This window comes from Siphateles boraxobius, unplaced genomic scaffold (genome assembly GCF_051911475.1).
Source record: "Siphateles boraxobius isolate OS27281-9 unplaced genomic scaffold, OSU_SipBor_1 29, whole genome shotgun sequence".
Classification (NCBI taxonomy): domain Eukaryota; kingdom Metazoa; phylum Chordata; class Actinopteri; order Cypriniformes; family Leuciscidae; genus Siphateles; species Siphateles boraxobius.
This window is the reverse complement of record NW_027508908.1, coordinates 1457241-1484253: the sequence shown is the minus strand read 5'-3', so window position 1 is coordinate 1484253 and position 27013 is coordinate 1457241. Positions and strand designations below refer to the sequence as shown.

Sequence of the window (27013 nt, the reverse complement as noted above, 5' to 3'; positions counted from 1 at the left end):
TCTCTCTCTCTGCTGGACTGCGAATAGCAAAATTGCATCACAGTCACAGATAAATGGCTTAATATTATTATATATAGAACTGGCTGGCGAGATAAACATGTTCAAGATTACGTCTTTAAAGCAATAATAAATAGTACGTGTATTTTCTTAATTTCTCCAGTACCGACAGCAGAACCGATAACGTCAGAGCTTTAAAGCGAACGGGGGTAAACTCTGGGGATTTGAATGGGACTTTTGTATCGATACTCGCGGTTTAAAAATCGATACTTTCTTGGGGGAAAAAATATCGATTTATATCGCAGAATCGATAAAATTGCTCAGCCTTACACACGATAAAGTTGGCCGGCTCCGATAATAACAAATGCACATGAGCAGCGGTAGAAAGGGGGAGGAGCCGCAAGTGAGTTTTTTTTTTTACGACATTGTTGTGAAATATACGCCTCAAAGCTGTAGGGGGAGCTCGTTGACAAAACATGCGACAACAAAAGTGAAAATCAGCGAAGAAATAGCTAGAGTTGCCGAATGCCCCTTTAAACAGGTCTGCCCGAACTCACAACAGGTTTTGCGAGGAAACGCAAACATCTTTGCGAGGGAACCAATAGATTTTAAAAAATAATAATAATTCTCCCATCCCATATTTTTTCCACCAGCACGTCCCTTCACGTGCTCCGTAGTCATATCTATCAAAGTATACTAGGGGAAAACTAACACTGAAATACAGAACCTAAAATCCTGTGAGAGGAAAACTTCTTTTAAATAAACTCACAGATATCAAAGTTTGAGGTTTGACAATGATTTTTTATGATGAAAAAACAATCCAGCACTTAAACACACATTCTCTCTCTCTCTCACACACACACACACACAGAGATGAGCTAGCTGCGATGCACGACGCTGTCGATGCTCTCCTGAAGCTCTGCCATCTTCTTCAGCACCAGATTCACCTTCTGCTCATCAAACTCCAGACACACAAACTCAGAGCTCTGAAGCAGAGAGAAAGAGAGACCATTTACATTCAGTATGAATGGTGAAGCTGAAAGGACCCAAAATCATTTAACAACAACACATAACGTGTAATATCAGAACTGCTGCTGACTCGGCTGTTAGTCCGCCTGCATCAACACAGCGGTGTAAGATTCACTGCACGGAAAACACTCTAAAAATAGAGAATCGACATCAATCCTCAGAATTCTAAACTTGTTATTTAGAATCAATGAATAGAATGTTTTTAAACAATCAGCTTAGATTTGCATTTGCAAAGGGTTTTCCTGGAATTCTTGATTCTGATTGGTCAGTCAGCATTCCGTGAGCAAGTTTGTTTGCACAGTGATGCTAAACTGTTCATCATTGTCTGAACTGGTTTCTTCTCTCATATCACATGGGAACCAATTTTATGTGCAGCGTCCGAAATCACATATTGACTAGGTACTACTATTTGAATTTGAATTTACTTCATGATTGTAGAAAAGGTTTGTTCTATATAGTATGAATATGGGTAGTATAAACGACATTCTGACGTACTACATACGCCATGTTGTTACGGTCACATGACCCACCAGTTACATCCCTTCACCTCCATTCATAAATCCTCTACTATGTATTCAGACATACTACTCGGCTGGTGTACTGTTTTTCAAATGCTATATAGTAGGGAAGTATTTGTTTCGGACAAATAACCTTTATAACATACCATTTATCCTTTTTAAAAATGGGAACAGTGGGCTTATCTATTCTCAACATAACTTTGATCTTTGATTCTGGGAAGTATTTGTTTCGGACGCAGTGCATTTACTGGGAAAACCGTGAACTTAAAGTTACATTTATCCTACAAATCTGGCATGGGTTCCGATCACCCTCATGGCTTATTTTGTAACTTATTCTACTACATTATGCCTTAATTACAGGGCAGCAAAAGAATAGTGTTAAAGCCTTTTTTTTTTTCTTTTTTTTTAAATTATCTAGAAGGGCAGAAGGGACTGATGAAGTCGGGAATGACATCAGCAGCAGATCATTATGACATCATCAGTCGCCGAAGCGGCTTCTATGCAGTGTCTCATTCCCACAGAACAGAACCAGAGCATAATATAACCCTAACACAAATTTTTAACACGATGTGCTGACTTGCACTGGTCTCTCCTTCAGGAAATGCAAATTTACGTTTGTGGGTCGGTACAATTATTATTATTTTTTAAAATTTTTTAAAGTCTGCAATTATTTGATCAAAAATACAATGAAAACAGTATACGTGTGAAATATTATTACAATTTAAAACAACTGCTTTTCTATGTGAATATATGTCAAAACGTATTCCTTGTGATCAAAGCTGAATTTTCAGCATCATTACTCCAGTCTTCAGTGTCACACGATCCTTCAGAAATCATTCTAATATGAAGCTCAAGAAACATTTCTGATTATTATCAATGTTAAAAAAAACAGTTGTGCTACTTCATATTTTTGAGAAAACCGTGATAATTTTTACTGAATGAATAGAAAGTTCAAAAGAACAGCATTTATTAGAGATATATAACATAAATCTTACTGACTCTAAAACGTTTGAATGGTAATGTATGTACACATTAACAATTATAATTAATTACATAAATATTTCATTACTGATATTATTGTTCATTGATAATTCATGTTTGTTCTTAATACATTATTGACTAATGTTAATTTATGTGACTGGCATTATTAAAAATGTATTATTACACACAGAAAATGACCCTAGATTAATAAGATCAGGAAATACATGAACCTAGATTAATAGATGCAATAAAAGTTGTGTCCATTATTATTTATACAGCACTAAAATAAACCTTATTGTGAAGTGCTACCAGATCCCAAATACTGTTGATTGGTTGAAAATACTGAGGGGTAAAAGGAAATAGAAGCAGATTCCAAAACGAGGAAAACACACATTCGTGGGCTGAATCTGACCAGGTAACAAACTATAAGGACATACAACTAAAAAAAGTAGTAAACTATGCTTACAAAAATGCAGTCAGATTATTACAACTACATTTCATAACAAGTGTCTCCCAAGATGTCCTTCTTCGACTACTGCATAACTGATGTCATTTTGGTCATTTAATGTGACAATTATCGACATCGACTGATATGAAATTTTTTATTGTGATAATGTATTTGGCCAGCCATATGTCATATTCTTATTGGTTGATCGTCTTGATTGTTTACAGGTATTTCTTTCACAGTGTCCATGTCGAGTGTTCGTGCCGTTGTCCAGTGTCCATGTCCATGTCCAGTGTCCAGTGTCCGTGTTCAGTCTCCGTGTCCAGTGTCCATGTCCAGTGTCCGTGTCCAGTGTCCATGTCCAGTGTCCGTGTCCAGTGTCCATGTCCAGTGTCCGTGTCCAGTGTCCGTGTCCAGTGTCCGTGTCCAGTCTCCATGTCCAGTCCAGTGTCTGTGTCCAGTGTCCATGTCCAGTCCAGTCCAGTGTCCGTGTCCGTGTCCAGTGTCCGTGTCCAGTGTCCGTGTCCAGTGTCCGTGTCCAGTGTCTGTGTCCAGTGTCTGTGTCCAGTCTCCGTGTCCAGTCTCCGTGTCCAGTGTCCGTGTCCAGTGTCCGTGTCCAGTCTCCGTGTCCAGTCTCCGTGTCCAGTCTCCGTGTCCAGTGTCCGTGTCCAGTGTCCGTGTCCAGTCCCCGTGTCCAGTCCCAGTGTCCAGTCTCCGTGTCCAGTCTCCGTGTCCAGTCTCCGTGTCCAGTCTCCGTGTCCAGTCTCCGTGTCCAGTCTCCGTGTCCAGTCTCCAGTCTCCGTGTCCAGTCTCCAGTCTCCGTGTCCAGTCTCCAGTCTCCGTGTCCGTGTCCAGTCTCCGTGTCCAGTCTCCGTGTCCAGTGTCCGTGTCCAGTGTCCGTGTCCAGTGTCCGTGTCCAGTGTCCGTGTCCAGTGTCCGTGTCCAGTCTCCGTGTCCAGTCTCCGTGTCCAGTCTCCGTGTCCAGTGTCCGTGTCCAGTGTCCATGTCCGTGTCCAGTGTCCGTGTCCAGTGTCCATGTCCAGTCCCCGTGTCCAGTCTCCGTGTCCAGTCTCCGTGTCCAGTCTCCGTGTCCAGTCTCCGTGTCCAGTCTCCGTGTCCAGTCTCCGTGTCCAGTCTCCGTGTCCATGTCTGTATCCATGTCCGTGTCCATGTCCGTGTCCAGTGTCCAGTCTCCGTGTCCAGTCTCCGTGTCCAGTCTCCGTGTCCAGTCTCCGTGTCCATGTCCGTGTCCAGTCTCTGTGTCCAGTGTCCATGTCCAGTGTCCAGTGTCCGTGTCCAGTGTCCAGTCTCTGTGTCCAGTCTCTGTGTCCAGTGTCCGTGTCCAGTCTCTGTGTCCAGTGTCCATGTCCGTGTCCAGTGTCCGTGTCCAGTGTCCGTGTCCAGTGTCCGTGTCCCCGTGTCCAGTCTCCGTGTCCAGTCTCCGTGTCCAGTGTCCAGTCTCCGTGTCCATGTCCAGTCTCTGTGTTCAGTGTCCGTGTCCAGTCTCCATGTCCAGTGTCCAGTGTCCAGTGTCCGTGTCCCGTGTCCAGTCTCCGTGTCCAGTGTCTTTGTCCAGTGTCCATGTCCAGTGTCCGTGCCGGTGTTCATATCGATGACTGTGCCGATGACTGTGCCAGTGTCCGTGCCGGTGTCCGTGCCGGTGTCCGTGCCGGTGTCCGTGTCGATGTCCGTGCCGGTGTTCATATCGATGTCTGTGCCAGTGTCCGTGCCGGTGCAGGGCTTGACATTAACTTTTTGAGGCACTTGTCCTTCGGACAAGTAAATTTATGTTTCACTTGTCCATGCACAAAAGTCACTTGTCCGGGTAAAGATTTATAATTTTATCTAGGGCTGCACGATTTGGGGAAAATGTCATATTCCTATTATTGAGATCAATATTGCGGTTGTGATATGCGATTGCGATATAATAAACAAATGGTTTCATGAGTCAACTTGTTTGGTTCTAAACCAAATGCACACACAGATTAGTGATAATTCTGAAATTAGCAATAACAACTAAATGATTGATAACACCTATAATGATCAATAAGCCATTGATGTTTGGATAAAAATGAACTGTCTAACAGGTAGGACATATACAGAAATTGAATAAAGTTATCAAACAGTCTGCGCAGCATAAATTATAAATTATATATAGACTACTCCTTATTAAAGCTACACAAGTTCTTTAGTCAAGAGCAGTGAGTAATTTTCTCTGTTCCCTTTGTTCTTTCATTAACTTTACTGACAGAACACTTTATTGGTAGCTGGCCCTTTAAGAGCAGCCGCTGTGGACAGAGACGCGGATCTCACACGCGCCTCATTCTCTCATGAGTCACAACTCTTTATGTCCATCATAAGACTGCTCTTGTGTTATGAAGATACTCAACAAATGACATTTTGGCTTAATTGTGTGTGTTGATGTTCGTTCAAGCGCGAAAGAGAACTGTATTCTGGCGCGCGGTCTGTGCATGCGCATCATACTGGTGCGCGTCTTTCTGCGAGTCACATTCAGGACATTCACAGGCCATTCACATTCAGGACATGTCTTCGTTTCAAATCTGTAAAATTAAATCTGTAAAATAGACGTAACGAGTGGCACATAACGTGAAGTAACATGGCATTTTATTTTGTTTGAAATTTAACTTGTCCGGTCGGACAACTAATTTTCTCTTCTACTTGTCCTACAAAAAATCCACTTGTCCCGGACAAGCGGACAAGCCTTAATGTCGAGCCCTGCGGTGTCCATGTCCATGTCCAGTGTCTTTGTCCAGTGTCCATGTCCAGTGTCCTTGTCCAGTGTCCTTGTCCAGTGTCCATGTCCAGTGTCTTTGTCCAGTGTCCATGTCCAGTGTCCTTGTCCAGTGTCCTTGTCCATGTCCAGTGTCCTTGTCCAGTGTCCATGTCCAGTGTCCATGTCCAGTGTCCATGCCGGTGTTCATATCGATGTCTGTGCCGGTGTCCGTGCCGGTGTCCATGTCGATGTCCGTGCCGGTGTTCATATAGATGTCTGTGCCGATGTCTGTGCCAGTGTCCGTGCCGGTGTCCATGTCCAGTGTTCATGTCCGCGTCTAGTGTCCGTGTCCAGTGCCGGTGTCCATGTCCAGTGTCCGTTCCGGTGTCCATGTCCAGTGTCCGTGCTGGTGTCCGTGTCCAGTATCCATGCTGGTGTCCATGTCCAGTGTCCGTGCTGGTGTCCGTGTCCAGTATCAATGCCGGTGTCCGTGTCCAGTATCAATGCCGGTGTCCATGTCCGTGCCGGTGTCCAGTGTCCGTCCCGGTGTCCATGTCCAGTGTCCGTGCTGGTGTCCGTGTCCAGTATCAATGCCGGTGTCCATGTCCGTGCCGGTGTCCAGTGTCCGTCCCGGTGTCCAGTGTCCGTCCCGGTGTCCAGTGTCCGTCCCGGTGTCCGTGTCCAGTGTGCCGGTGTCCGTGTCCAGTGTGCAGGTGTCCGTGTCCAGTGTACAGGTGTCCGTGTCCAGCGTCTGTGCCGGTCTCCGTGTCCAGTGTGCCAGTGTCCGTGCCCAGAATCCATGTCCAGTGTCCGTCCCGATGTGCCAGTGTCCGTGTCCAGATTTCCGTCCCGGTGTCCGTGTCCAGCGTCCGTGTCTGTGCCGGCGTCCAGGGTCCGTCCCGGTGTCCATGTCTGTGTCCATGTCCGTGACTGTGTTCGTGCCGGTGGCCGATTTTTGATCATGGATGATAAAATTGCCTCCACAATCTACTTTTTAAGAAATATCGTAGTATGGTGCAACAGTCTATCCTATCAGTTCAGTTCGGGCGCTTCAGTCTCAACATACTGTACAATGCAACATACATTCACATCACATGTTAAGGCAGAGGTAGAGTTACACTCATGGGACACTGCAATTTACAAAAGTTGTGCATGTGATTTAAACCCTTGCCGGTTAATCATTTCATTCGCGTGATGAAAGCTGTCCTAACATGCGTTTTTCTGAGCGCGTACACCCGAAGTACATACATAAGAATCAATGTGTAATTTATACAGTAAAATATATGTAGTGTTTTATATTTATATTTGTTCATTCAATGTCTTTCTTGAATGCTTCTGTTAAATAAACCTCCTGTAGCTGAAAAAAAACATTGTTTGTTTCATTTGTATATTGTATGTGTAGGCCTATGTTCTTCTCTTTTAATACCAAGATTTTTATCTTCGCCACTTTGGCCTAAATGTCTGCCATTTTATTTTATTTTATATTTTTTTTACCTTGTAAGGCTTTGTTTTTAAATAGGGACTGTAATACTCAGTCACTTGCAAAATATTAAACCATATCACAAATTTTTTTTTTGCCATATCACCCACCCCTAATGTCAAGCCCCTTTTGTATAGTCACAATAGCCATATCACATAACCTGCAACCACAGCAACTAAAGTAAATATAATAACATCGGAAAGCACAATTGACAAAGATTTTTAATAAACAAGCTCAATTAAGGGGCAAATTCATCTGTGCAATCTAGTTGCTGGAAAACAGAAACATGATCTGATATCTCACACCACGGATGTGACAGACAACTAGGCAACAGGTCTGTCCTGTAAAATTCGTCGTTTAGGTTATAAAATGCAATTTTTTACTCTTTTTAATAACTGAACTATACAGTATATAACCATATTGGACTGCGAATGTGTGAAAATCTCGTTTCCTTCTTGCAGTCCAAACACAAACACGGCACTGAGAATGATTCGTGGTTTTATCATGCAGTAATTGTTCTCGTGACCCAGAATTAAAAATCAATCTCCTCTTTTAGCATCTTTGTGGCCGTGATGAGGGACCATTATGCTCTCCCGCTGCTCTGAAGAGAACTGAATACCCAACAGTCCCCTATTCTCTGAGCATGAATCATACGGCGTGTAATGCAGCTCTCTGCACACGTACCAATGATACCAAACAACTAGAGCACTCAAACAAACGGTCTGAGAGCCACTTACAGCTGAAAGGAGGCTCCTCTTACAGTGCAGAATGTGCATTTACACAAAAATTAGGGCTGGGCGGTATGGTGTTATATATAGAGGTGATGGTATAAAATGTCTATCGTTAGATATGTATATCACAGCATGCAAATATACACGTACCACAAAACTACTGACACTTTAGTGAGATGAAACGCATGAAAGAGTCAAAGAGCTGGACTTGCCTGATGTTAAAAGGAGTTATTAAGTGCAAAAAGTGGTGAAAAACAACTCGAGTGCTCGCGCTGACTGGCACACTGCCAAGTAGTGGTTCAATGGTTTACAAAACTCACGGTTCGGATCATATTATGGTTTTTGAGTCACGGATCAGACAATTTTTTGGATCAGCTCGAAAAATAAATATTTTGGGGTGGGGGGGGGGGGGTAACTTTGCTTTCCATTTATTAATTAAAGCACACTTTAAGTACTCCTATACCACAGCAAAAACTACTAGCTAATAAAGTTCAAACACTTAAACACACTTAAAGGCAAGTGAACAGTCAGTACAAAATACCGTTTTCAAAAAAACCTCATTACGGAAAGCAGAACTACTTGACAGCTGTGCAGTTACAGAAGATTATTCAAAACCTCTGAACATCTGTCAGACAACAAGAATTGAACTGTGCCATGGTATAAATTGAATAAAAATAACTTTTCTCATTTCACCAACAATTTGAACTATTATACATAAATACATTAGGCCAGTTTGCATTACACTGAATACAGTTAAAATATTCTCAGATTTCAACTTTGAGGCTTACAGACATTTTTCACATACTTTTCTCCACACACATCTCTGAACACCCACCCAACATGTCACAACTACCTACCAATGTGCAATAAAACACAGACGGGTATAACCTCATTTTTTCGGGACATGTCTACACATATTCATAGGTGTGTGCGGTTACACCAGACTGAGTACCCAGACTTCACAAGCGATTGGCAAAAATTATCATCATCAATACTCTCAGGCCTTGTCCACACTAATACATTTTCATTTCAAAACACATTTTTTCTCTCCGTTTTATCCTTTCGTTCGCCATGAGGTATTCAAAAATATTAGTTATGTGACGCATGTACGCATAGTAAGTACAGTAAGTAAGTAAAATTTATTTATATAGCACGTTTATCACAGCAAAGCTGACCAAAGCGCAGAACAAAGTCAAAGAATAAAAAATAGACAACACATACAAAACAGTAAAAAATGTAACATTAGAGTTTGCCTCACTGTTAGTAAAAATAACAATATTGCAACTATTTTTTTAAACTTTTTCTTTATTTGAATAAAAAAAATATATATATTAGATTACATAATCAAAAAGTTTCTAGTATAAATCTGTTTATCTGACATATTTTACATTTTTTAAGCATTTTTGCATATTTATATATCTCCAATTATTTGTACTTTAGCAATTATGTTAAACAAATATAAATCTTATTGCAGCCAGCAATTGTTATGCATGAGTTAATTACCATCTGTCCTGCCACAAAACATGATGACAATTGCGTTTTAGACCATGTGATTGTGAGTGCAACCTGGACACAACAGTGCATGGTGGGATATTTATGAAGGTGATATTTTGCAAAGAAAATGATTGTGCCAAAAAAAAAAAAGCATGAGTACTTTAATACATCTGCTCTCTCGGTATCATCTCGTCAGATTTTATTAGGTTTTACGCATGTTAAGTAAGGTGATTTAAAGTCATCATGAAATCAAAACTGACCCAATTTACGTTGTTAGTGCACATTGCTAGTCTTAACGTGAACGATTAATCAGTGAAAATTTGGTTTGTCGTAGTAATCTTTAATCCAAATCTAGAATTTGCTCTGGAATGGCGTTCCTTCTTTTGGGTTGAGTATCTCACTTCCCTCCAACCGTCAGTCTCCTACGAGTGAGGGATGGAGAGGAGGTGCGCTAAAGTATAACCTGCCCTCTATTCAATATTCTGTTTCACTTGGAAATACGTCACAAAGCGAAAGTGGGTCGCAACTTCCAGTTCCTGGGGAATTTTTCATAAGCATTTTCACTGTGGATTAGAAACTTTTGGAACACGCTTGAACAACGCTAGCGTGGACAGGAAGCGTTTTGAAACGAACATTTTTAATGGATCCAGATTAATGTAGATGTAGCCTTGCCCACACACACAGCATGCAAAAACATGCTTAAGTCGAGCTTTTAAAACACTGCAGTATGGAGATCAACCACTAATTTCTCACCTCTCCGGTGCGGCCGAGTTCATTCAGAAACGAAACACCGGCACATGTTGCTCAGAGACGTAAAAAAACAGTCCTGTGGCTTTGTTTCAAACTATTTTAATGGCAAAATATAACAAAAACAGGCAATATTGTGTCTAAAATGTAAGTATATTAACTTCTTGTTTATTAAACTGAAAATCACATTTATGAATCATGCTGATATTTGAAGAAAAAACGGCACTCTTCGTGTGATATCGAATAACTATATTAAATGATATAGCCTAAATATAAAAGACAAACAGAGGTATATTTGTCCATGACCCTTTATCTTGAATATTGTGGGCATTCTAAATGCATTTTAATAAACTAAATCACACAATGAAAGCGTAGACTGTAAATGCTCACACGCAGTACTCTAACCTACTAGACTACATCACATAGTGTGTGATGTATGTGTGCACTCTTTCTGTGTGCTTTTGTAAAGTGAGGAACATACTCGATATTGTCAGATCGCACATCGTTAAAACAACCATCACGATATTATCGTAGACTTAGCCTTGGCAAAACACACTTGACTGATTTTAGCATGCAAAAACATGCTAAATTCAAACACCAGAGCTGGGCGGTGAAATAAAAACGTCTTTTGTGCTTTTAAAACACTGCAGTATGGAGATCAACCCTTAAACTTGCATGATTTGAACCCTCATTTCTCACCTCTCCGGTGCGGCCGAGCTCTAACTCCACCAGTGCCACAGGGCTGTTGGACACCTGCCCCCTGCTGGCGGACGTGTGCAGGTCCACCCTCCACTTCAGGCCCCTGAGGCCCGGCTCCCAGCGACTCTGAGCCAACAGACTCTCTCGCACCCGCGTCCGGTGGCTCTTCCAGAAGCGTCCCAGAGCGATCGCCTGCTCCGGGCTCACGCCGCCACCACCCTGCCTACGCGTCTGCGCCGTGAGGAACGCTTCCAGCTGAGTCTGATCCATGTCCGCTGATGCCATGGACTGAAGGAGGGACAGACGGATCAGGTTATGGGTGTAGTATGGGATAAATGCTGATATTTGGCTTTTTGAATTATCAGTATCGGCCGACAAGTTTTACTGTTTGGCTGATAGGAGTCAGACGCAGACTTTTATTTTGACAGCGCTGAATACGCAGATACACAGGAGCTCATTCTCCGTCTTCATTTGATTACCGTCTTCGTTTAACACTAATGTACATTATAACCTTCTCTCATATGACCTGTTATTTCTCAATGTTTCTTGGGTCTGAACAGGGCTTGGGATAGAAAGATTTAAGTATAATGCCTGTGTTACTTGGAATAATCTGCTAAATATTTTAAAGTTGTTCATGGTACCATCACTGAATTAATTTAAGTTACTTTCGAGATATATGTGATAATGTAAACTGGTTCTTATGTTATTTGCTGCTGCCTTCTTTGACAGGTCACTGTTTAAAAGTGATTTTGTATATGTAAGAATGTATGGAAAATTAGACAACTACTAAAGAAAATGAACAGTATATGAAATGTATTATAGAGTTTGCCTCACTGTTAGTAAAAAGAACAATATTGCAACAAATTTTTTAACTATTTCTTTTTTTTGAAAAAAAAAATATAATATATGAGATTACATAATGAAAACGTTTCTAGTAAAAATCTGTTTATCTGAGATATTTTACATTTAATAAGTATTTTGCATATTTATTTATTCTCCAATTATTTGTAATTTAGTAATTATGTTAAACAAATATAAATCTTATTGCAGCCAGCAATTGTTATTAATGAGTTATTTACCATCTTTAGATTGAATAATGTGATATATCACACTATACGAGCTTTATAATATCGACCATCAACCACCTGCTCTCTAAGGCCATCAAAAAATCCATATAATCGATTAGTATGCCGTAGTATACACTGAATACTTAGGCTACTAACGTTACCTACTAAGTAGGAAACGAACGCATTATGGAATGATACACGTTCAGCAAGTGACATCTAGCGACCTGACAAACTAGCATTGGTGCTGCAAGAAATCTGCTGCTCTCTAGCGGTGGGCAGACAATGCAATCTACACCCGCATTTAGTTTTAAACAATGAAAGTTCTCTATGAATGTATCCGTTTGTATTTTGATGCAGAAACATCAATAAACGTCCCCGCTACCGTGTAAAACTCGTGTAGGCTATAACGTTAGATACCTTGAGAAGCGACCTCATCTTGTCATGCAGCGCGCGGAACTCGTCCTGCGTCGTCTCGGCGTAGAGCTCATTCTTCAGAAACTCCTCTGTGATCTCTGTATTGCCGTAATAGAGTCTCTGAGTGATTCCGTTCAATAAAGCGCTCACACATCTCTGGCTGTCCGCGTCAGCCATGTTGGATGTTGACAGGGGGGTCATGTGATCCGCGTCACGCGCAGCCCGCGTTCACTTCCGGTATTTTTCTGTTTAATATAAACATAATCCTCCTGGGACCCAGGAATAGACTTTTGTCCACTGTAGTGGACATTATATTTTAGTGAATTTATCTGACACCATACACGTCACAGTTTTAGTCTGGATCTGCTGTAAAGAGTTTCACCATGACAACAACAACTTCTCCTTGGTCTTTAAAAAGACTGACATTAATTTACTGATCAAATGAAACACTCTTATGGAAATATGATCATATTACTTTTTTATTGTTTGACATTCAACATCTCAAGAAAATGTTATGGGGTTTCTTATCAAAATATGATCAGAATAGGAATTTCTTAGTTCTTAGTTATAGATCAATATTCCTATGAAATATTAGGTATTATTATGAAAATGTTGCCAATTATTTCTCCCATTATTACACTTCTTTTCTCATAACATGTTGGCCCAAGAACACATTAATATGCAAATTACATACACCTTTTACCCACATATTGGATAAATGAAAATGGTATATCAATTCATTCCATTATATCTTTCATAATATTGTTGAGAATCATACAAAGTTTGGTTTAAAAAAAAAACTGAAATCTAAAAATTGATTTGGGAATGAAAAAAAAATCCCATTGTTTTTGCCATATATGCTACATGCCATTTTATGACATGAAAGTCTTGTTGAACTGAGTCCTGGTGTCCTCTACAGAAGACATAGCATAACATGAATAAAATATCTTTTGTCAAAAAAAATTCTACATTGTTTCTTATGCACTAACTAAACAATGTAATGATAGATGTATGCTTCGCCTCCTTTGATATCCCACAATCCTGTGCGTTCCATTTTGTGACAGTTGAATAAAAAAAAATAAAGATGGTGTCTGATAGGTGCGTTTGATGGTCAGTTTGTGTGTAAATGTGCGTTTTTGGCTAACGTTTTTCACTTTTGATGTAATTTCTAGTGAGAAATTAGTGTGTGTGTGTGTGTGTGTGTGTGTGTGTGTGTGTGTGTGTGTGTGTGTGTGTGTGTGTGTGTGTGTGTGTGTGTGTGTGTGTGTGTGTGTGTGTGTGTGTGTGTGTGTGTGTGTGTGTGTGTGTGTGACTCTGTCATAGTAATTGTAACGTTTTATTGTTGCTACAACTAACCCAGAGTCATGTAGCCATGTACTAGCTCACTTTACAGCTAACAGGCAAAACATTAGCACTAACAACTTGCATGGAAAATATCTACACAGACACACAATAATCATAATAAAGGTTTGATGAGTTTAACTACAAAGCAGAAATTCCCATAACAAAAACAAAAAAATTAACTTTCTTACCTCAAAATAGTTTTTTCCACTCTAACATGCGCTGTGTTTGCCACAGTGCTCTTCTTTATTACATGTGGAATAAGAACTAAACTGAGCACGTGCGAAATGAATCAGTTGATTTGTAACTAGTTCCTGATTGGACAGATTGGAATTGTTACAACTGACCCATGTTACAACCATCCCCGGTCTCCCCTAGCCTAATTCTCAGTTCTACCCTTCCAAAACATCAACCTAAGGAAAATCCTTTTTAAAAAGGAGTTATAAAAATGTAATGGCCCTACTACAGCATTTTTCTATTTAAAATGGAAATGTTAGTGTGAATGTGTTTGATTCTGTTCAGAACTTTCAAAAGCCGAGAAGAGGCGCAAAACTGTCATCAGTATAGGCAGTGGGATGAATCAACAGCACAAGTGCAAAAAGAAAGGTCATTTTGAGTATTACAATTTTGTACATTTTTAAATGATCAAGCGACAGTAAATGCAAGGAACAGAGATATTTTCATTGAATGCTTAGATAAAACAATTGCCATATGCAAATAATATTACAGCAATAAAATAAAGTGCTTTAATACACAAACATTGTTTTAAGACATTTTCAAGAGTCTATATTTAAACTCAAACAGGGCACATCACTATTGTCAACCCTTATTTGACCCAATTACCATCCAATCAAAGTTATCAGATATTCCTCTAAAAACACTCAGAAAAATACAATGAGGGAACAACAAAGCGGCACCCATTCACCAACAACATCTCCAAGCTGCAACACATAGAATAGTCACATTCAGGCATGATTTGATTTCTTAAGCCTATTACGCCTAATATATAATAAATAATTACTCTGCTTTTGTCATATGAAACAAAAACACTAGTAATTACAGTATGATAGTTGAACTTCTGTTAGTTCAAACACATTATTTCAACATATGTCACAACATGTTGAAAAATGGAATATATTAGAATATACATAAAGCTACTCAATAAGCAAAACAACCCCTAAATATTATTTGTTACATAAAATATTACTAAAATATATTACTATATACTTATATTTATATATTGTGTATTATTATAATTAGCATGCATTTCTCAAAAGCACTGTGAGCTAAGTTAATCGGAGAGACCATTAGTGACAATGGTTCTATCTACTAAGGCCTAGATGGAAACGCAGCATAATTACTACAATCATGAAGTCTTACAAAAATACTTACATCTTCTTTAAATCAGAGGGATTGACTTTGGGTTTAGGTGGCCTGTTACAAAAGAAGGCACAGACTCATTAATGTTATATTTAGTGAAGATATACTTCTAACAGTTTCAGTTTCTTTAATTTTCTAACCATTTATTAAGGTGTAAAGACATTTGTTAATATACAGAACTATCGTAAATAAAATAATTTTATCCTATTTTTAATTAAAAATTTTAAACAATTCGTAGCTAAAATAAGAATGTAATCATGTTTTTGTGTTTTGTTGATGTGTTTGTTTGTGCTTGTGTGTACTTACAAGTAAGTACTTGTGTTCATCAGGGTTTTCAGGCAGGCAATGTCATCTGTGATGTCATCATCCAAAAAAGCTTTGGTAGAAAAAAAGTTCACATTAATCGTATCTGTATTTAGTTAATTTCTTAAAAACATTTGATATGGCATTTTTTCCTCTAACTTACCAGAGCATTTCATGTTGCAAATATTGAGCGATGGCACCAGGCCGGAATCACAGGCCCACTGATCACTGAGCTGAAACACTCCATAAAGGCGCCAGACAGGCCTCTTTGGCTCCTTCTCAAAAATGGGACCGTTGGGTCTGTGTAAAGAGGGAAGGTGACGGCGGCGTCTCTGGGGTCTTGCTGAAGACCTTGGAGGCAAAATTGTGCGAGATCTTGAGGTAGGGGTGGGGCTTGTGGTTGAGGCAGTGGTGGGGCTTTTGGTTGAGGCAGTGGTAGGGCTTGTGGTTGAGGCAGTGGTGGGGCTTGTGCTTGAGCCAGTGGTGGGGCTTGTGGTTGAGGCAGTGGTGGGGCTTGTGGTTGAGGCAGTGGTGGGGCTTGTGGTTGAGCCAGTGGTGGGGCTTGTTGTTGAGGCAGTGGTGGGGCTTGTGGTTGAGGCAGTGGTGGGGCTTGTTGTTGAGGCAGTGGTGGGGCTTGTGGTTGAGTCTGTGGTGGGGCTTGTGGTTGAGTCTGTGGTGGGGCTTGTTGTTGAGGCAGTGGTGGGGCTTGTGGTTGAGCCAGTGGTGGGGCTTGTGGTTGAGGCAGTGGTGGGGCTTGTGGTTGAGCCAGTGGTGGGGCTTGTGGTTGAGGCAGTGGTGGGGCTTGTGGTTGAGGCAGTGGTGGGGCTTGTTGTTGAGCCAGTGGTTGGGCTTGTTGTTGAGGCAGTGGTGGGACTTGTGGTTGAGGCAGTGGTGGGGCTTGTTGTTGAGCCAGTGGTTGGGCTTGTTGTTGAGTCTGTGGTGGGGCTTGTGGTGGGGCTTGTGGTTGAGTCTGTGGTGGGGCTTGTGGTTGAGGCAGTGGTGGGGCTTGTGGTTGAGTCTGTGGTGGGGCTTGTGGTTGAGGCAGTGGTGGGGCTTGTGGTTGGGCTTGTGGTTGAGTCTGTGGTGGGGCTTGTGGTTGAGGCAGTGGTGGGGCTTGTGGTTGAGTCTGTGGTGGGGCTTGTGGTTGAGTCTGTGGTGGGGCTTGTGGTTGAGGCAGTGGTGGGGCTTGTGGTTGAGGCAGTGGTGGGGCTTGTGGTTGAGCCAGTGGTGGGGCTTGTGGTTGAGGCAGTGGTGGGGCTTGTTGTTGAGCCAGTGGTGGGGCTTGTGGTTGAGGCAGTGGTGGGGCTTGTGGTTGAGGCAGTGGTGGGGCTTGTGGTTGATTCTGTGGTGGGGCTTGTGGTGGGGCTTGTTGTTGAGCCAGTGGTGGGGCTTGTGGTTGAGGCAGTGGTGGGGCTTGTTGTTGAGCCTATGGTGGGGCTTGTGGTTGAGGCAGTGGTGGGGCTTGTGGTTGATTCTGTGGTGGGGCTTGTGGTTGAGGCAGTGGTGGGGCTTGTGGTTGAGTCTGTGGTGGGGCTTGTGGTTGAGGCAGTGGTGGGGCTTGTGGTTGAGGCAGTGGTGGGGCTTGTGGTTGAGGCAGTGGTGGGGCTTGTTGTTGAGGCAGTGGTGGGGCTTGTGGTTGAGCCAGTGGTGGGGCTTGTGGTTGAGGCAGTGGTGGGGCTTGTGGTTGAGCCAGTGGTGGGGCTTGTTGTTGAGCCAGTGGTGGGGCTTGTTGTTGAGGCAGTGGTGGGGCTTGTGGTTGAGCCAGTGGTGGGGCTTGTTGTTGAGGCAGTGGTGGGGCTTGTTGTTGAGGCAGTGGTGGGGCTTGTGGTTGAGTCTGTGGTGGGGCTTGTGGTTGAGCCAGTGGTGGGGCTTGTGGTTGAGCCAGTGGTGGGGCTTGTGGTGGGGCCTGTGGTTGATCCTGTGGTGTGGCTTGAGGTGGATTCTGTGGTGGGGCTTGAGGTGGAGCCTGTAGTGGATTCTGTGGTGGGGTTTCTGGTTGAGCCTGTGGTTGATCCTGTGGTGGGGTTTGTGGTGGGGCTTGTGGTGGGGCTTGTGGTGGGGCTTGAGGTTGATCCAGTTGTGGGACTTGTGGTAGGGCTTGAGGTGGAGCCTGTGGTGGGTCTTGAGGTGGAGGCTGTGGTGGGTCTTGTGGTGGGGCTTGAGGTAGAGCCTGTGGTGGGTCTTGTGGTTGATCCTGTGGTGGGACTTGAGGTGTAGCCTGTGGTGGCTCTTGTGGTGAGACTTGTGGTGGGACTTGTGGTAGGTCTTGTAGAGGGGCTTGTGGTGGGACTTGAGGTAGAGCCTGTGGTCGGTCTTGTGGTTGATCCCGTGGTGGGACTTGAGATGTAGCCTGTGGTGGGACTTGTGGTGGGTCTTGTGGTGGGACTTGTGGTGGAACTTGTGGTGGCTCTTGTGGTGGGACTTGTGGTGGGTCTTGTGGTAGAGCCTGTGGTGGGTCTTGTGGTTGATCCTATGGTGGGACTTGAGGTGTAGCCTGTGGTGGCTCTTGTCGTGGGACTTGTGGTGGGTCTTGTGGTGGGACTTGTGGTAGGTCTTGTGGTGAGACTTGTGGTGTGGCTTGTGGTAGGTCTTGTGGTGGAGCCAGTGGTGGGTCTTGTAGTTGATCCTGTGGTGGGACTTAATGTAGGCTTTAAGGTGGAGGTAGATGGGTGAAGTGGGGTGTCATCAGGCTCGTCCTCAGTGATGGTTTTAATAAAGTTGGTGTTGAAGGCTGAGTCTTTGGCCTTGCAGACAACTGTCTCAGATAGAAAGAAACAGATGGAAGAAGGTAATGAAGCTTTTAGAAGCCATTATGTGACATGGTAATATGGCATCTGAAGACTGAGCAAGAAAAAAAAAGGGAATTTGAAAGAAAAGTAACTCATTACTCACGTCTAGCTACAAGATCTTTCGTGTCCAATTTTTCTCCCATGATCTTAATCTCCTGAAGCCGAGCTGCCTCCAGCTTGGCCTTCAGCTCACATTTCCTGAATATCCGTCCCTCAATCACACTGGATACTAGCAGAACCAGCGCCAACACAGCCAACATCTTTGCTGGGTTTATGCTCTTCATCTCTCTCCTCTCTGATATCTGGAGATTAAACAAGGAAAGTGAAAGCAGAGATAAATTTAAACATTTTGTTAGGTCTCTCATACCTTTTTGCTGAAGTACATCTATAAGTCAGTTTGTATTTTGCAGTATTCACTTATAGTTACTGAGAATTCACCTTAATGTGGTTGTACAACCCCAAATCAGAAAAAGTTGGGATCTTTTGTAAAATCCAATAAAATCAAGAATCTGTGATTTGTTCATTCTATTTAACCTTTTATTAACTGACAAAAGTACAAAGAAATATTTTCCAATTTTTTCACTGACCAACATAATTGTATTTTGTAAATATGAACAAATTTTGATTTTGATGGCTGCACCACACCACAAAAAGTTGGGACAGAGACCAAATAAAAGTGAAAAGATTATCCAAATTAGATTATCCAACTATTTTGAAACAGTCCACAATGAGCAGGTAAATTGGTAGTAGTTGAAGGTGTCATGTTTGGGTGTAAAAGTGCTTCTCAGTCTTTTTAAGCAAAGATGGGTCATGGCTCATCACTTTGTGCCAAATATCTTGAGAGAATTGTCAAACAATTAAAAAATCCCATTTCTCACTGCAAGATTGCAAAGAATTTATGCCTTTCATCATCTTCCATACATAATATTGTCACACGATTCAGGGAATCCAGAGAAATCTCAGTCTGTGTTGGGCAAGGCAGGAGACCTCTGTTGAATGTGCGTGACCTTTGAGCCCTCAGATGGCATTGCACAAGATACCATCATGCTAATCCGTTAAATACAGCCACATGTGCTCAGGAGTAATTTGGAAAACCGTTTTCACTGAACACAGTCTGACGCTGCATCAGGAAATGCCACTTGAATCTCTGTTACGCAAGAAGAAAGCTTTACATCAGTTTTATGTGGAGATGCCGGCGAGTTCTCTGGGCCTGAGCTCATCTCAGATGGTCTAGAAGACTGTGTGTTATGGTCAGGGAATGTGTGCTATGGTCAAATGAGTCCATGTTTCAGCTTGTTTTTGGGAGAAAATGGACATCGAGTTCTCAGTCCCAAAGACGAAAGGGACCAACAAGACTTTCACCAGCGACAGGTGCAAAAGCAAACATCTGTCCGGGTATTGAGGTGCATCATTGCAAACGGTATGGGTAACTTGCATTATTGTGAAGGTACCATTGACATGGAGGCATATATTTGGATTGTACAGAGACATAAACTGCCATCAAGATGACATCTATCCTGGGAAGCAAGACAATGCCAGGCCTCATTCTGCACGTGCTAAAACTGAGTGGTTTTTAGACACTCTGCACCATAGAAGGGATGTGCCTGCCTGTTTACTGCAGTCCAGATATGTCTCTTATGGAAAATGTATAACCAATCATGAAAAGGAGAATCAGCCAACGATGACCACAGACTGTTGAGCGGCTGTCTTGTATGAGACAAGATTGGGCAAATATTCCACTTGCAAAACTCCAACAATTAGTATCCTCAACTCCCAAATGATTAAAAAGTGTAATTAAAAGGAAAGGTGATGTGACACAGTGGTAAACATGTCTCTGTCCCAACTTTTTTTGGGGTGTGTTGCAGCCATCAAAATCAAAATTTGTTCATATTTACAAAACACAATTATGTTGGTCAGTGAAAACATTGGAAAACGTTTCTTTGTACTTTTGTCAGTTAATAAAAGGTTAAATAGAATTAACAAATCGCAGATTCTTGATTTTATTGCATTTTACAAAATGTCCCAACTTTTTCTGATTTGGAGTTGTATATCAAGGTTCTTTTTATGCTTTTTCTTGTAAATAAAATGAAAAATAGCTTAATATTGTTTGTTATTAGACAAAGTAAACAATTGGAGCATAGAAGCTTCAATCATACAAGGGCAAGAACCATATTTAAATTAGTCTTACCAGACGCTTTGTTGTTGGAGATACAGATGAATGAGAGTCTTTAAATGTTCCTCAGTCTTCACTGTCTGTGACCCATCAGACTTATATATGTTAGAGTCGCCTCCACCTGCAGCTGCACCTGTGTATTTGGTTCATCCCACTATTATTGACTTTTTTACAAATTTATTTCAACATGTTCCAGAGAAGGATGGGCTCTCACTGCTGAGTTTTGGTTCCTCCCAAAGTTTCTTCATCAACCCAAACCAACTAACCGTTTGGGTGTTTTAAGGCACTATTTTCTGTAGAACCGTTTTGGAACAAAGAAAACAGCTCCAGCAGGTTGTGTTACTTCAGCCTTTGAATTCTGCTTGACTTTAGATCATGATGTTTGGTTGGCAAAACACACAGACAACCAAAATAATTCCAATTAAAACAAGCAGGTAATTGATCTTTTACAGCTAGATATCCAAACTGCACTGCCATATATACTGTGAAAAGCTCTATACAAATAAATGTGAATTGAATTGAATATAATAGAGCTCAAGAATAATCAAGAGGAGAAGATACTTTTTTGAGCTTTTAAATCTTTACTGTTTTCTTCTTTGGGTGGATCTGTCATCAGGGTGGACCTGAAAATGTCATGTCAAGCCTGTGAATAAAACAGTCCAGTAGTGGTTTTGCTCAAGGCACTTAAATATCTCTTTCTAGAAATAAACAATGGTTTTGACAGATTTAAAAAACAGTTATACCGTTTATAAAACCTCCTACATTGGACCTATAATAATAAAAAATAATAATAAACATAAATTGTACAGCACTTTTCATACGTGGTATGCAAACCCTAACGTGCTTCACAAGCATAAAAACAAATAATACAATTTCACTGTCAATATAAAAAATATTAGAAAACAACTTTAAAAGGTTCACAATGTAAAATAAAGAAATTTCCAGCATAATTTGAACTCAATATCAATATAAAATATAAATAAAACATATTTTAAATTTCTTCATAAAACAACTTTATGAGAACCAGAAGGTAAAATAAAACATAAAACAGACTTACACTCAACTCCACACCATATTGTTATTCTGATAAGCAACTTTAAAAAGATATGTCTGAAGTAGCCTAACCCGCCTTTTAAAAATATGAATGCTGGTAGCCTCTTTCACTTCATTTGGTAAGCAATTCCAAATATTTGGAACATTGTGGCTAAAATAACTACCACTAGATCATTTATGATTTACTATAATGTGTCAAAACAAAAGACCAGCATTAAAGGATCTTAAACTACGATTTTGGACGTATCTTGACAGTCTGAAATGTATAGAGGTGCCAGATTATGCACTGTTTAATAAACCAATAAAAGATCGAATCAATTCTTTGATGAACTGGTAACCAATGCAATTCCATTAAAACTGGTGTAATGTGCTCTCTCCTTTTTAATTTCAAGTACTCTGTCTGCTGCATTTTGTATCAATTGTAACTTCACTATAGAACCCTTAGGCAACATAGCATTACAATAATCAAGAACGGTGAAGACAACAGCACGAATAAGTTTCTTAGCATCATCCAAAGATAAAAAAGGACGAATCTTGGCAATATTTCTCAGATGCAAGTTTTTGTCAATTGATTAAGTGCATTTCTGTCCTCAGTAGACAGCATCTTAAATTGGTATTGTAAACTTTTTATACAAAAAAAAGGCTAAAATGAATTTATGAAAACCAGTTTTGTATTGACTGATTTTCAAATTGTTTCTTGTAAATAAATAAGCTCAGTCTTAGAGGAACTTAAAGTACACAAAATATATTCTGGTCGTCGCTTGATAAACTTAAGGTTGAGCGACTGCAGTCACTTGGTCTATTTTAACGATGTCTGTCTTTACTAACTTTTCTGGGCTGGCAGATATCAATTACCTAGCAGTCTATGGAGGAGTGATCCAGCTATCAGATTTCATCAAAAATATCTTAATTTGTGTTCCGAAGATGAGAAAAAGTCTTAGGGTTGGAACAACATGAGGGTGAGTAATTACTGACATAATTTTCATTTTTGGGTGAACTATCCCTTTAAGTGAGCAAGTGTGATTTTCCTTGATGAAAGAACATTTTCTTAACACTTCTTAACACTATTGTCTTTAGTATGTTTAGTTTTGTTCATGGACTTTCAGTTTGTTCATTGTCACATGTTTCCTTCAGATTCCCGCCACTCATCTGTCTCATCGTCACCATCATAGTTTAATTAATCGTCCTCGTTTTTGTTCACTATTTAAGTTGTTCCTTCACCTGCACTGGTTGTTCGGTCTACGTTGCGTTTAGTGTGTGTTGCCATTCTTTTCCTAGTATTATTTGTATTACTCTCATTAATATTCATATTTGTACTTAATGCTTCATCTTCGTCTGCCTTTCTGCAACCACCCGTGAGTGACAGCTATAGTGACTAAACAAACAGTAGCCTATAATTATTAGTGTTGAATAGAAATAAAGGTGTGGTAGTTGGGTAGTTGAAAAATCATAAAATATTTTTATGATCAGGTTGATCAGGGCTGAACTAGGTTTTGTAAACTCAGGACAACATGTTCATAAAAAAACATTGTTCAACTCATCCAGATATTAAGCCAATCCCGATGAGTAACAATAACAATTTTAATTCAAAACGTAAGTGACTGGGTTAGTGGAATCAAGCAGTTAGATATAGGCTATTTGTATTGTATATGATTTTAGAATTTAAGAAAGATTTGTGAAATTATTAACATAAAGGATAATGACATACGAGAAATCTGAAAAATAGCACAAGATTGACGTTTCACCAAATACTACTGATAATTTTTTCATGATCTGGCCAAGTAAAGGGCATATAAGTTTCTGTCAAATAATGAAATAAATGAAGGATACATCTGAAGATAAAGGTATACAAATCCATAAAATATGGACATTAATTCTAGTAGGCTAGCCTATAAGCTATTTTACAGATGTCTGCAAATAAGAAGGGATTTCTTGTCCTAAGAGGAAACTCAAATAGGCCCTAAATCAGATATTCATTCCCCTTTGATGGACATCAAAAAAGTCAATATAATTTGAAAAGATGAGTGGAAGAGAACTGGATTGTGGACGGAGAGTTGTAAGGCTATTCCTTACACAATTTCCTAAAGAACACCATATCATCAGTATGATGATATTGATTAAATTTATATTTAATTTGATATAAAAGTTTGATATCAAAATTTGATATCATTTTGATGATATCAAATTGATATGGTATTTGATACCATATCAAATACTGATTTTACAATCAGTATTTCCTGATTGAACTGAGCTCTCGACTCCGTTCAGAGCCCAGGTAATTTAACTATCGGCTCTTCCCCCATCGGAAGATGATAGAGACTTGAATCTACTCTGCCCTGTCAGGGCTCTCAAAGTCTATTCAGAGCTTTCTGGCCCGTTCAGGCAGTCAGAACAGCTCTTTGTGGGCTTCGGTGACCGCACCAAAGGGTCTCTGGTCACGAAGCAGAGGTTATCACGATGGATAGTAGATGCTTTCTCTATCTAACCTATGCTTCAATGGGCTTTCAATGACCCATAGGCGTCAGGGCTCATTCCACTAGGGGCATGGCCTCTTCATGGGTGTGGTCCAGAATTGAAGACATTTGTGCGGCGGCCGGCTGGCCTTCGCCGTCCACATTTGTACGATTTTACAACTTGGAAGTGCTGGCCCTGCAGGCACGAGTCCTTTCTATATAGGAGGTCTTGGCCCCTTTTGGCCCAAGCCTCTACATATCCCTTCGAGCGCCCTGATTCATCCGGTCCCCATTGGATTCTGGCTTTAGTTCTACTATAAGTCTCGGGCTTCTCAGCTCCAGGCGGTAGTCAGAGCGAAGTCATCAGCTGATAGAACGGCGTTTTAAAATGGGTTTCCTTAGCATATAGCTACGTATAGCTGCGTAGCCGGCCGTGCTACTCCTATGCTGCATGTCCAGGTGATGTCGCTTCAGTCGATTTAACCTGATTCCCATGGTGAAATGGGCCGTTTATAGTCAGCAGCCACGGCCATTCTGGCGCACGAGGCGGGAAGCGCCCTGATAGGTTTGTGCGTCCTCGCTGCTTCGCCATAGGTTCGTGCAGTTGCAGCAGCCTAGCCAATCAGCGCGCTTAGAAAGCCTGCACTGTGCTCCCTGTGCAGCTGCACTGCGTTTTAAAATAAAGGCTTCAATATTCTCGAGAAAAGGAGTTTCCCCACTGCGTATAGCTACGCAATACTCATTCCCTTATCTCTCAGGGCACCGAGGATACGTTAGTAACCGAGTACGTTTTCAAGGCCACAAGATCGCCACAAATCTGACTTTGTCAATTGAGAGATAACGTCAATTAAATGTCTTTTCTCACTTTGTTCTGTATGTTTTTTTTTACCATGTAGAGTGCAGTAGTAATAGCAGGCAGCAACTGAATAATATTATTACTATTAGACTCTTATTCGTGAGTGGTGTTTTCTTTTGCTCTATCCTCTGCACTTCCCCGTTTGTCATTACGCAGTGCGTCAGGTCAAGTGCTATTCTTCCACCGTAAATCGATGCGTACGGCCGTCTGTCAGAAGCTAGTTATTTTAGTCGATAAAGTTGATATGGATATTTTTCTTACACGAAAGCATCACTTCACTTCAGAATTAGCCCCCGCAGAGCAGTGTGGAGCACTTTTATGATGGATAGATGTACTTTTAAAACATAAACGGCCATTCACTGCCATTATAAAGCTTGGAAGAGCCAGGACATTTTCTTAATATAACTCCGAGTGTATTCTCTGTCTGAAAGAAGTAAGTCATATACACCTAGGATTGCGTGAGGGTGAGTAAATCATGGGTTAATTTTCAGTTTTGGGTGAACTATCCCTTTAACAGTTGTGAAACAAACTGGTGGTAATATGTGACCCTGTATCACAAAACCAGTCTTAAGCACGGGTATATTCGTGACAATAGCCAACAATACATTGTATGGGTCAAAATGATAAATTTTTCTTTTATGCCAAAAATCATTAGGATATTAGTTCCACATAAATGGACAACTTTAAAAGTGATTTTCTCAATGTTTCGATTTTTCTGCACCCTCAGATTCCAGATTTTCAAATAGTTGTATCTCGGCCAAATATTGTCCTAACCTAACAATCCATACATCAATGAAAAGCTCATTTATTCAGCTTTCATGTGGTGTATGAATCTGGTAAATCTGTGTAAGACTGGTTTTGTCATCCAGGGTTACATATAATCAATGTCTCTCATTTCATTGAGAACAGACACACACAGAGAGAGAGAGAGAGAGAGAGAGAGAGAGAGAGAGAGAGAGAGAGAGAGAGAGAGAGAGAGAGAGAGAGAGAGAGAGAGAGTCGATAACTTTCTCCCAGTCTGCTGTAGTGAGTTTTGACTTCCTCAGGGTTAATGGCTCAGGTTCAGACACTATTGCCTTTGCACTTTAGGCCTAGGCTTTTTTGACAAATTTCACGACTTGATTCGATTTCAAATCAATTTTATTTTTTATTAAAATCAACTGAAAACAGCATAGACAGAAAGATCAATTTACAAATCAGTATTGGTTCTTAAAAATGAGAATCGATTAAAATCGAGAAATCTATCTTTTTAACACAGCCCTATTATTTTGACATTGCAATCCTCAATATCTTTCTCGTCTCCTTGCTAAAAGCGCTGCCCTAGCTACTGGGTCTGAATTAACTTTCTGCCGGTGCCTAGTAACTCTCTCTTTGTTTTTGGGCATCTAAAATAAATCAGTAACACAAGAAAAAAAAATACAAAAATACATTAAAACATTAATATTTATAAAGATTAATATTTTCTTTTAGTGCTAAACATCCCTCATTTATCTGAAATATAAATAAAATGCTAAAAATATTATCTAAACAGTGACACTGTCATTCAGTGTAATGGATGCCACTGTGGTGTAACAGACAATTTGCTTTACACCGAATGGACATAACATTACCCTGAATGACGAAACTTCTACCTAAGATAATATTGCAGGCTAACAACTAGCCACCTATACAACCCAGTCTCACGGCAGTTCGTGACATAGTCACGAAATTTAATCTATTGATTCGTGTTCATGGACACGAGTTTCCCCATTTTTTCGTGTCACTCAGCACGACTTTCAATCTAATGTATTTCAATGGGACGTATTTTTCGTGCCTGCACCACGTTTTTCTTTCGAGAGCACAGTATTGTTTTTTTCTCAATTGTTATTCATTTTGCAAACTTAAGAGCTACATTACTCAACATTTAATCAATAGATTTTAATCCTCGTTTTTATTGCTTTATATTCGGTAGGCTACTCAACATTAATCTATTTATTCGTGTCCAAAGGGCACAAATATCCTTCTTTTTTTCGTGCCACTCAGCACGACTTTCAATGTATTTCAATGGGACGTATTTTTCGTGCCTTCACCATGTCTTTCTTCCGAGAGCACACTATTGTTTTTTCACAATTGTTATTCATTTTGTAAACTTTAAGGGCTACATTACTCAACATTTAATCAGGTGATTTTAATCCTCGTTTTTATTGCTTTATATTCGGTAGGTTACTCAACATGAATCTATTGATTCGTGTCTATGGGCACGAATTTTCTTCTTCTTTTTTCGTGTCACTCAGCACGACTTTCAATCTAATGTATTTCAATAGGGCGTATGCACCACGTCTTTCTTTCG

The 27013-nt window shown here is 40.7% G+C and overlaps 2 protein-coding genes across 2 annotated transcripts; both read right to left on the bottom strand.

Moving 5' to 3' along the window:
- Positions 1–777: 777 nt before the first annotated feature.
- commd1 (copper metabolism (Murr1) domain containing 1) lies at positions 778–12572 on the bottom strand. The gene is made up of 3 exons (XM_077245884.1): positions 12340–12572; positions 10856–11143; positions 778–983 (listed from the first exon to the last, which is right to left on the bottom strand). Exons 1-3 carry the CDS (start codon positions 12535–12537, stop codon positions 876–878), a joined length of 594 nt encoding a protein of 197 aa, XP_077101999.1. The 5' UTR covers positions 12538–12572; the 3' UTR covers positions 778–875.
- A 225-nt stretch (positions 12573–12797) lies between these two features.
- Positions 12798–20450, bottom strand: LOC143753508 (uncharacterized). Its single transcript, XM_077245883.1, has 6 exons — positions 20338–20450; positions 18253–18451; positions 15524–18115; positions 15364–15433; positions 15070–15111; positions 12798–14618 (listed from the first exon to the last, which is right to left on the bottom strand). Exons 2-6 carry the CDS (start codon positions 18431–18433, stop codon positions 14549–14551), a joined length of 2955 nt encoding a protein of 984 aa, XP_077101998.1. The 5' UTR covers positions 18434–18451; positions 20338–20450; the 3' UTR covers positions 12798–14548.
- Positions 20451–27013: the final 6563 nt, after the last annotated feature.

Bases quoted from the DNA above. Each gene is read 5' to 3' on its own strand.
- commd1 (XM_077245884.1), bottom strand. From the start codon at position 12,537: ATGACCCCCCTGTCAACATCCAACATGGCTGACGCGGACAGCCAGAGA. The intron at 11,144-12,339 runs GTATCTAACGTT...TCCCTCCTTCAG, and splicing joins AGATGAGGTCGCTTCTCAAG to TCCATGGCATCAGCGGACAT. The intron at 984-10,855 runs GTGAGAAATGAG...TCTCTGCTTCAG, and splicing joins AGCTCGGCCGCACCGGAGAG to AGCTCTGAGTTTGTGTGTCT.
- LOC143753508 (XM_077245883.1), bottom strand. From the start codon at position 18,433: ATGAAGAGCATAAACCCAGCAAAGATGTTGGCTGTGTTGGCGCTGGTT. The intron at 15,434-15,523 runs GTAAGTTAGAGG...TTTCTACCAAAG, and splicing joins TTGCAACATGAAATGCTCTG to CTTTTTTGGATGATGACATC. The intron at 15,112-15,363 runs GTAAGTACACAC...CTTTTGTAACAG, and splicing joins ATGAACACAAGTACTTACTT to GCCACCTAAACCCAAAGTCA.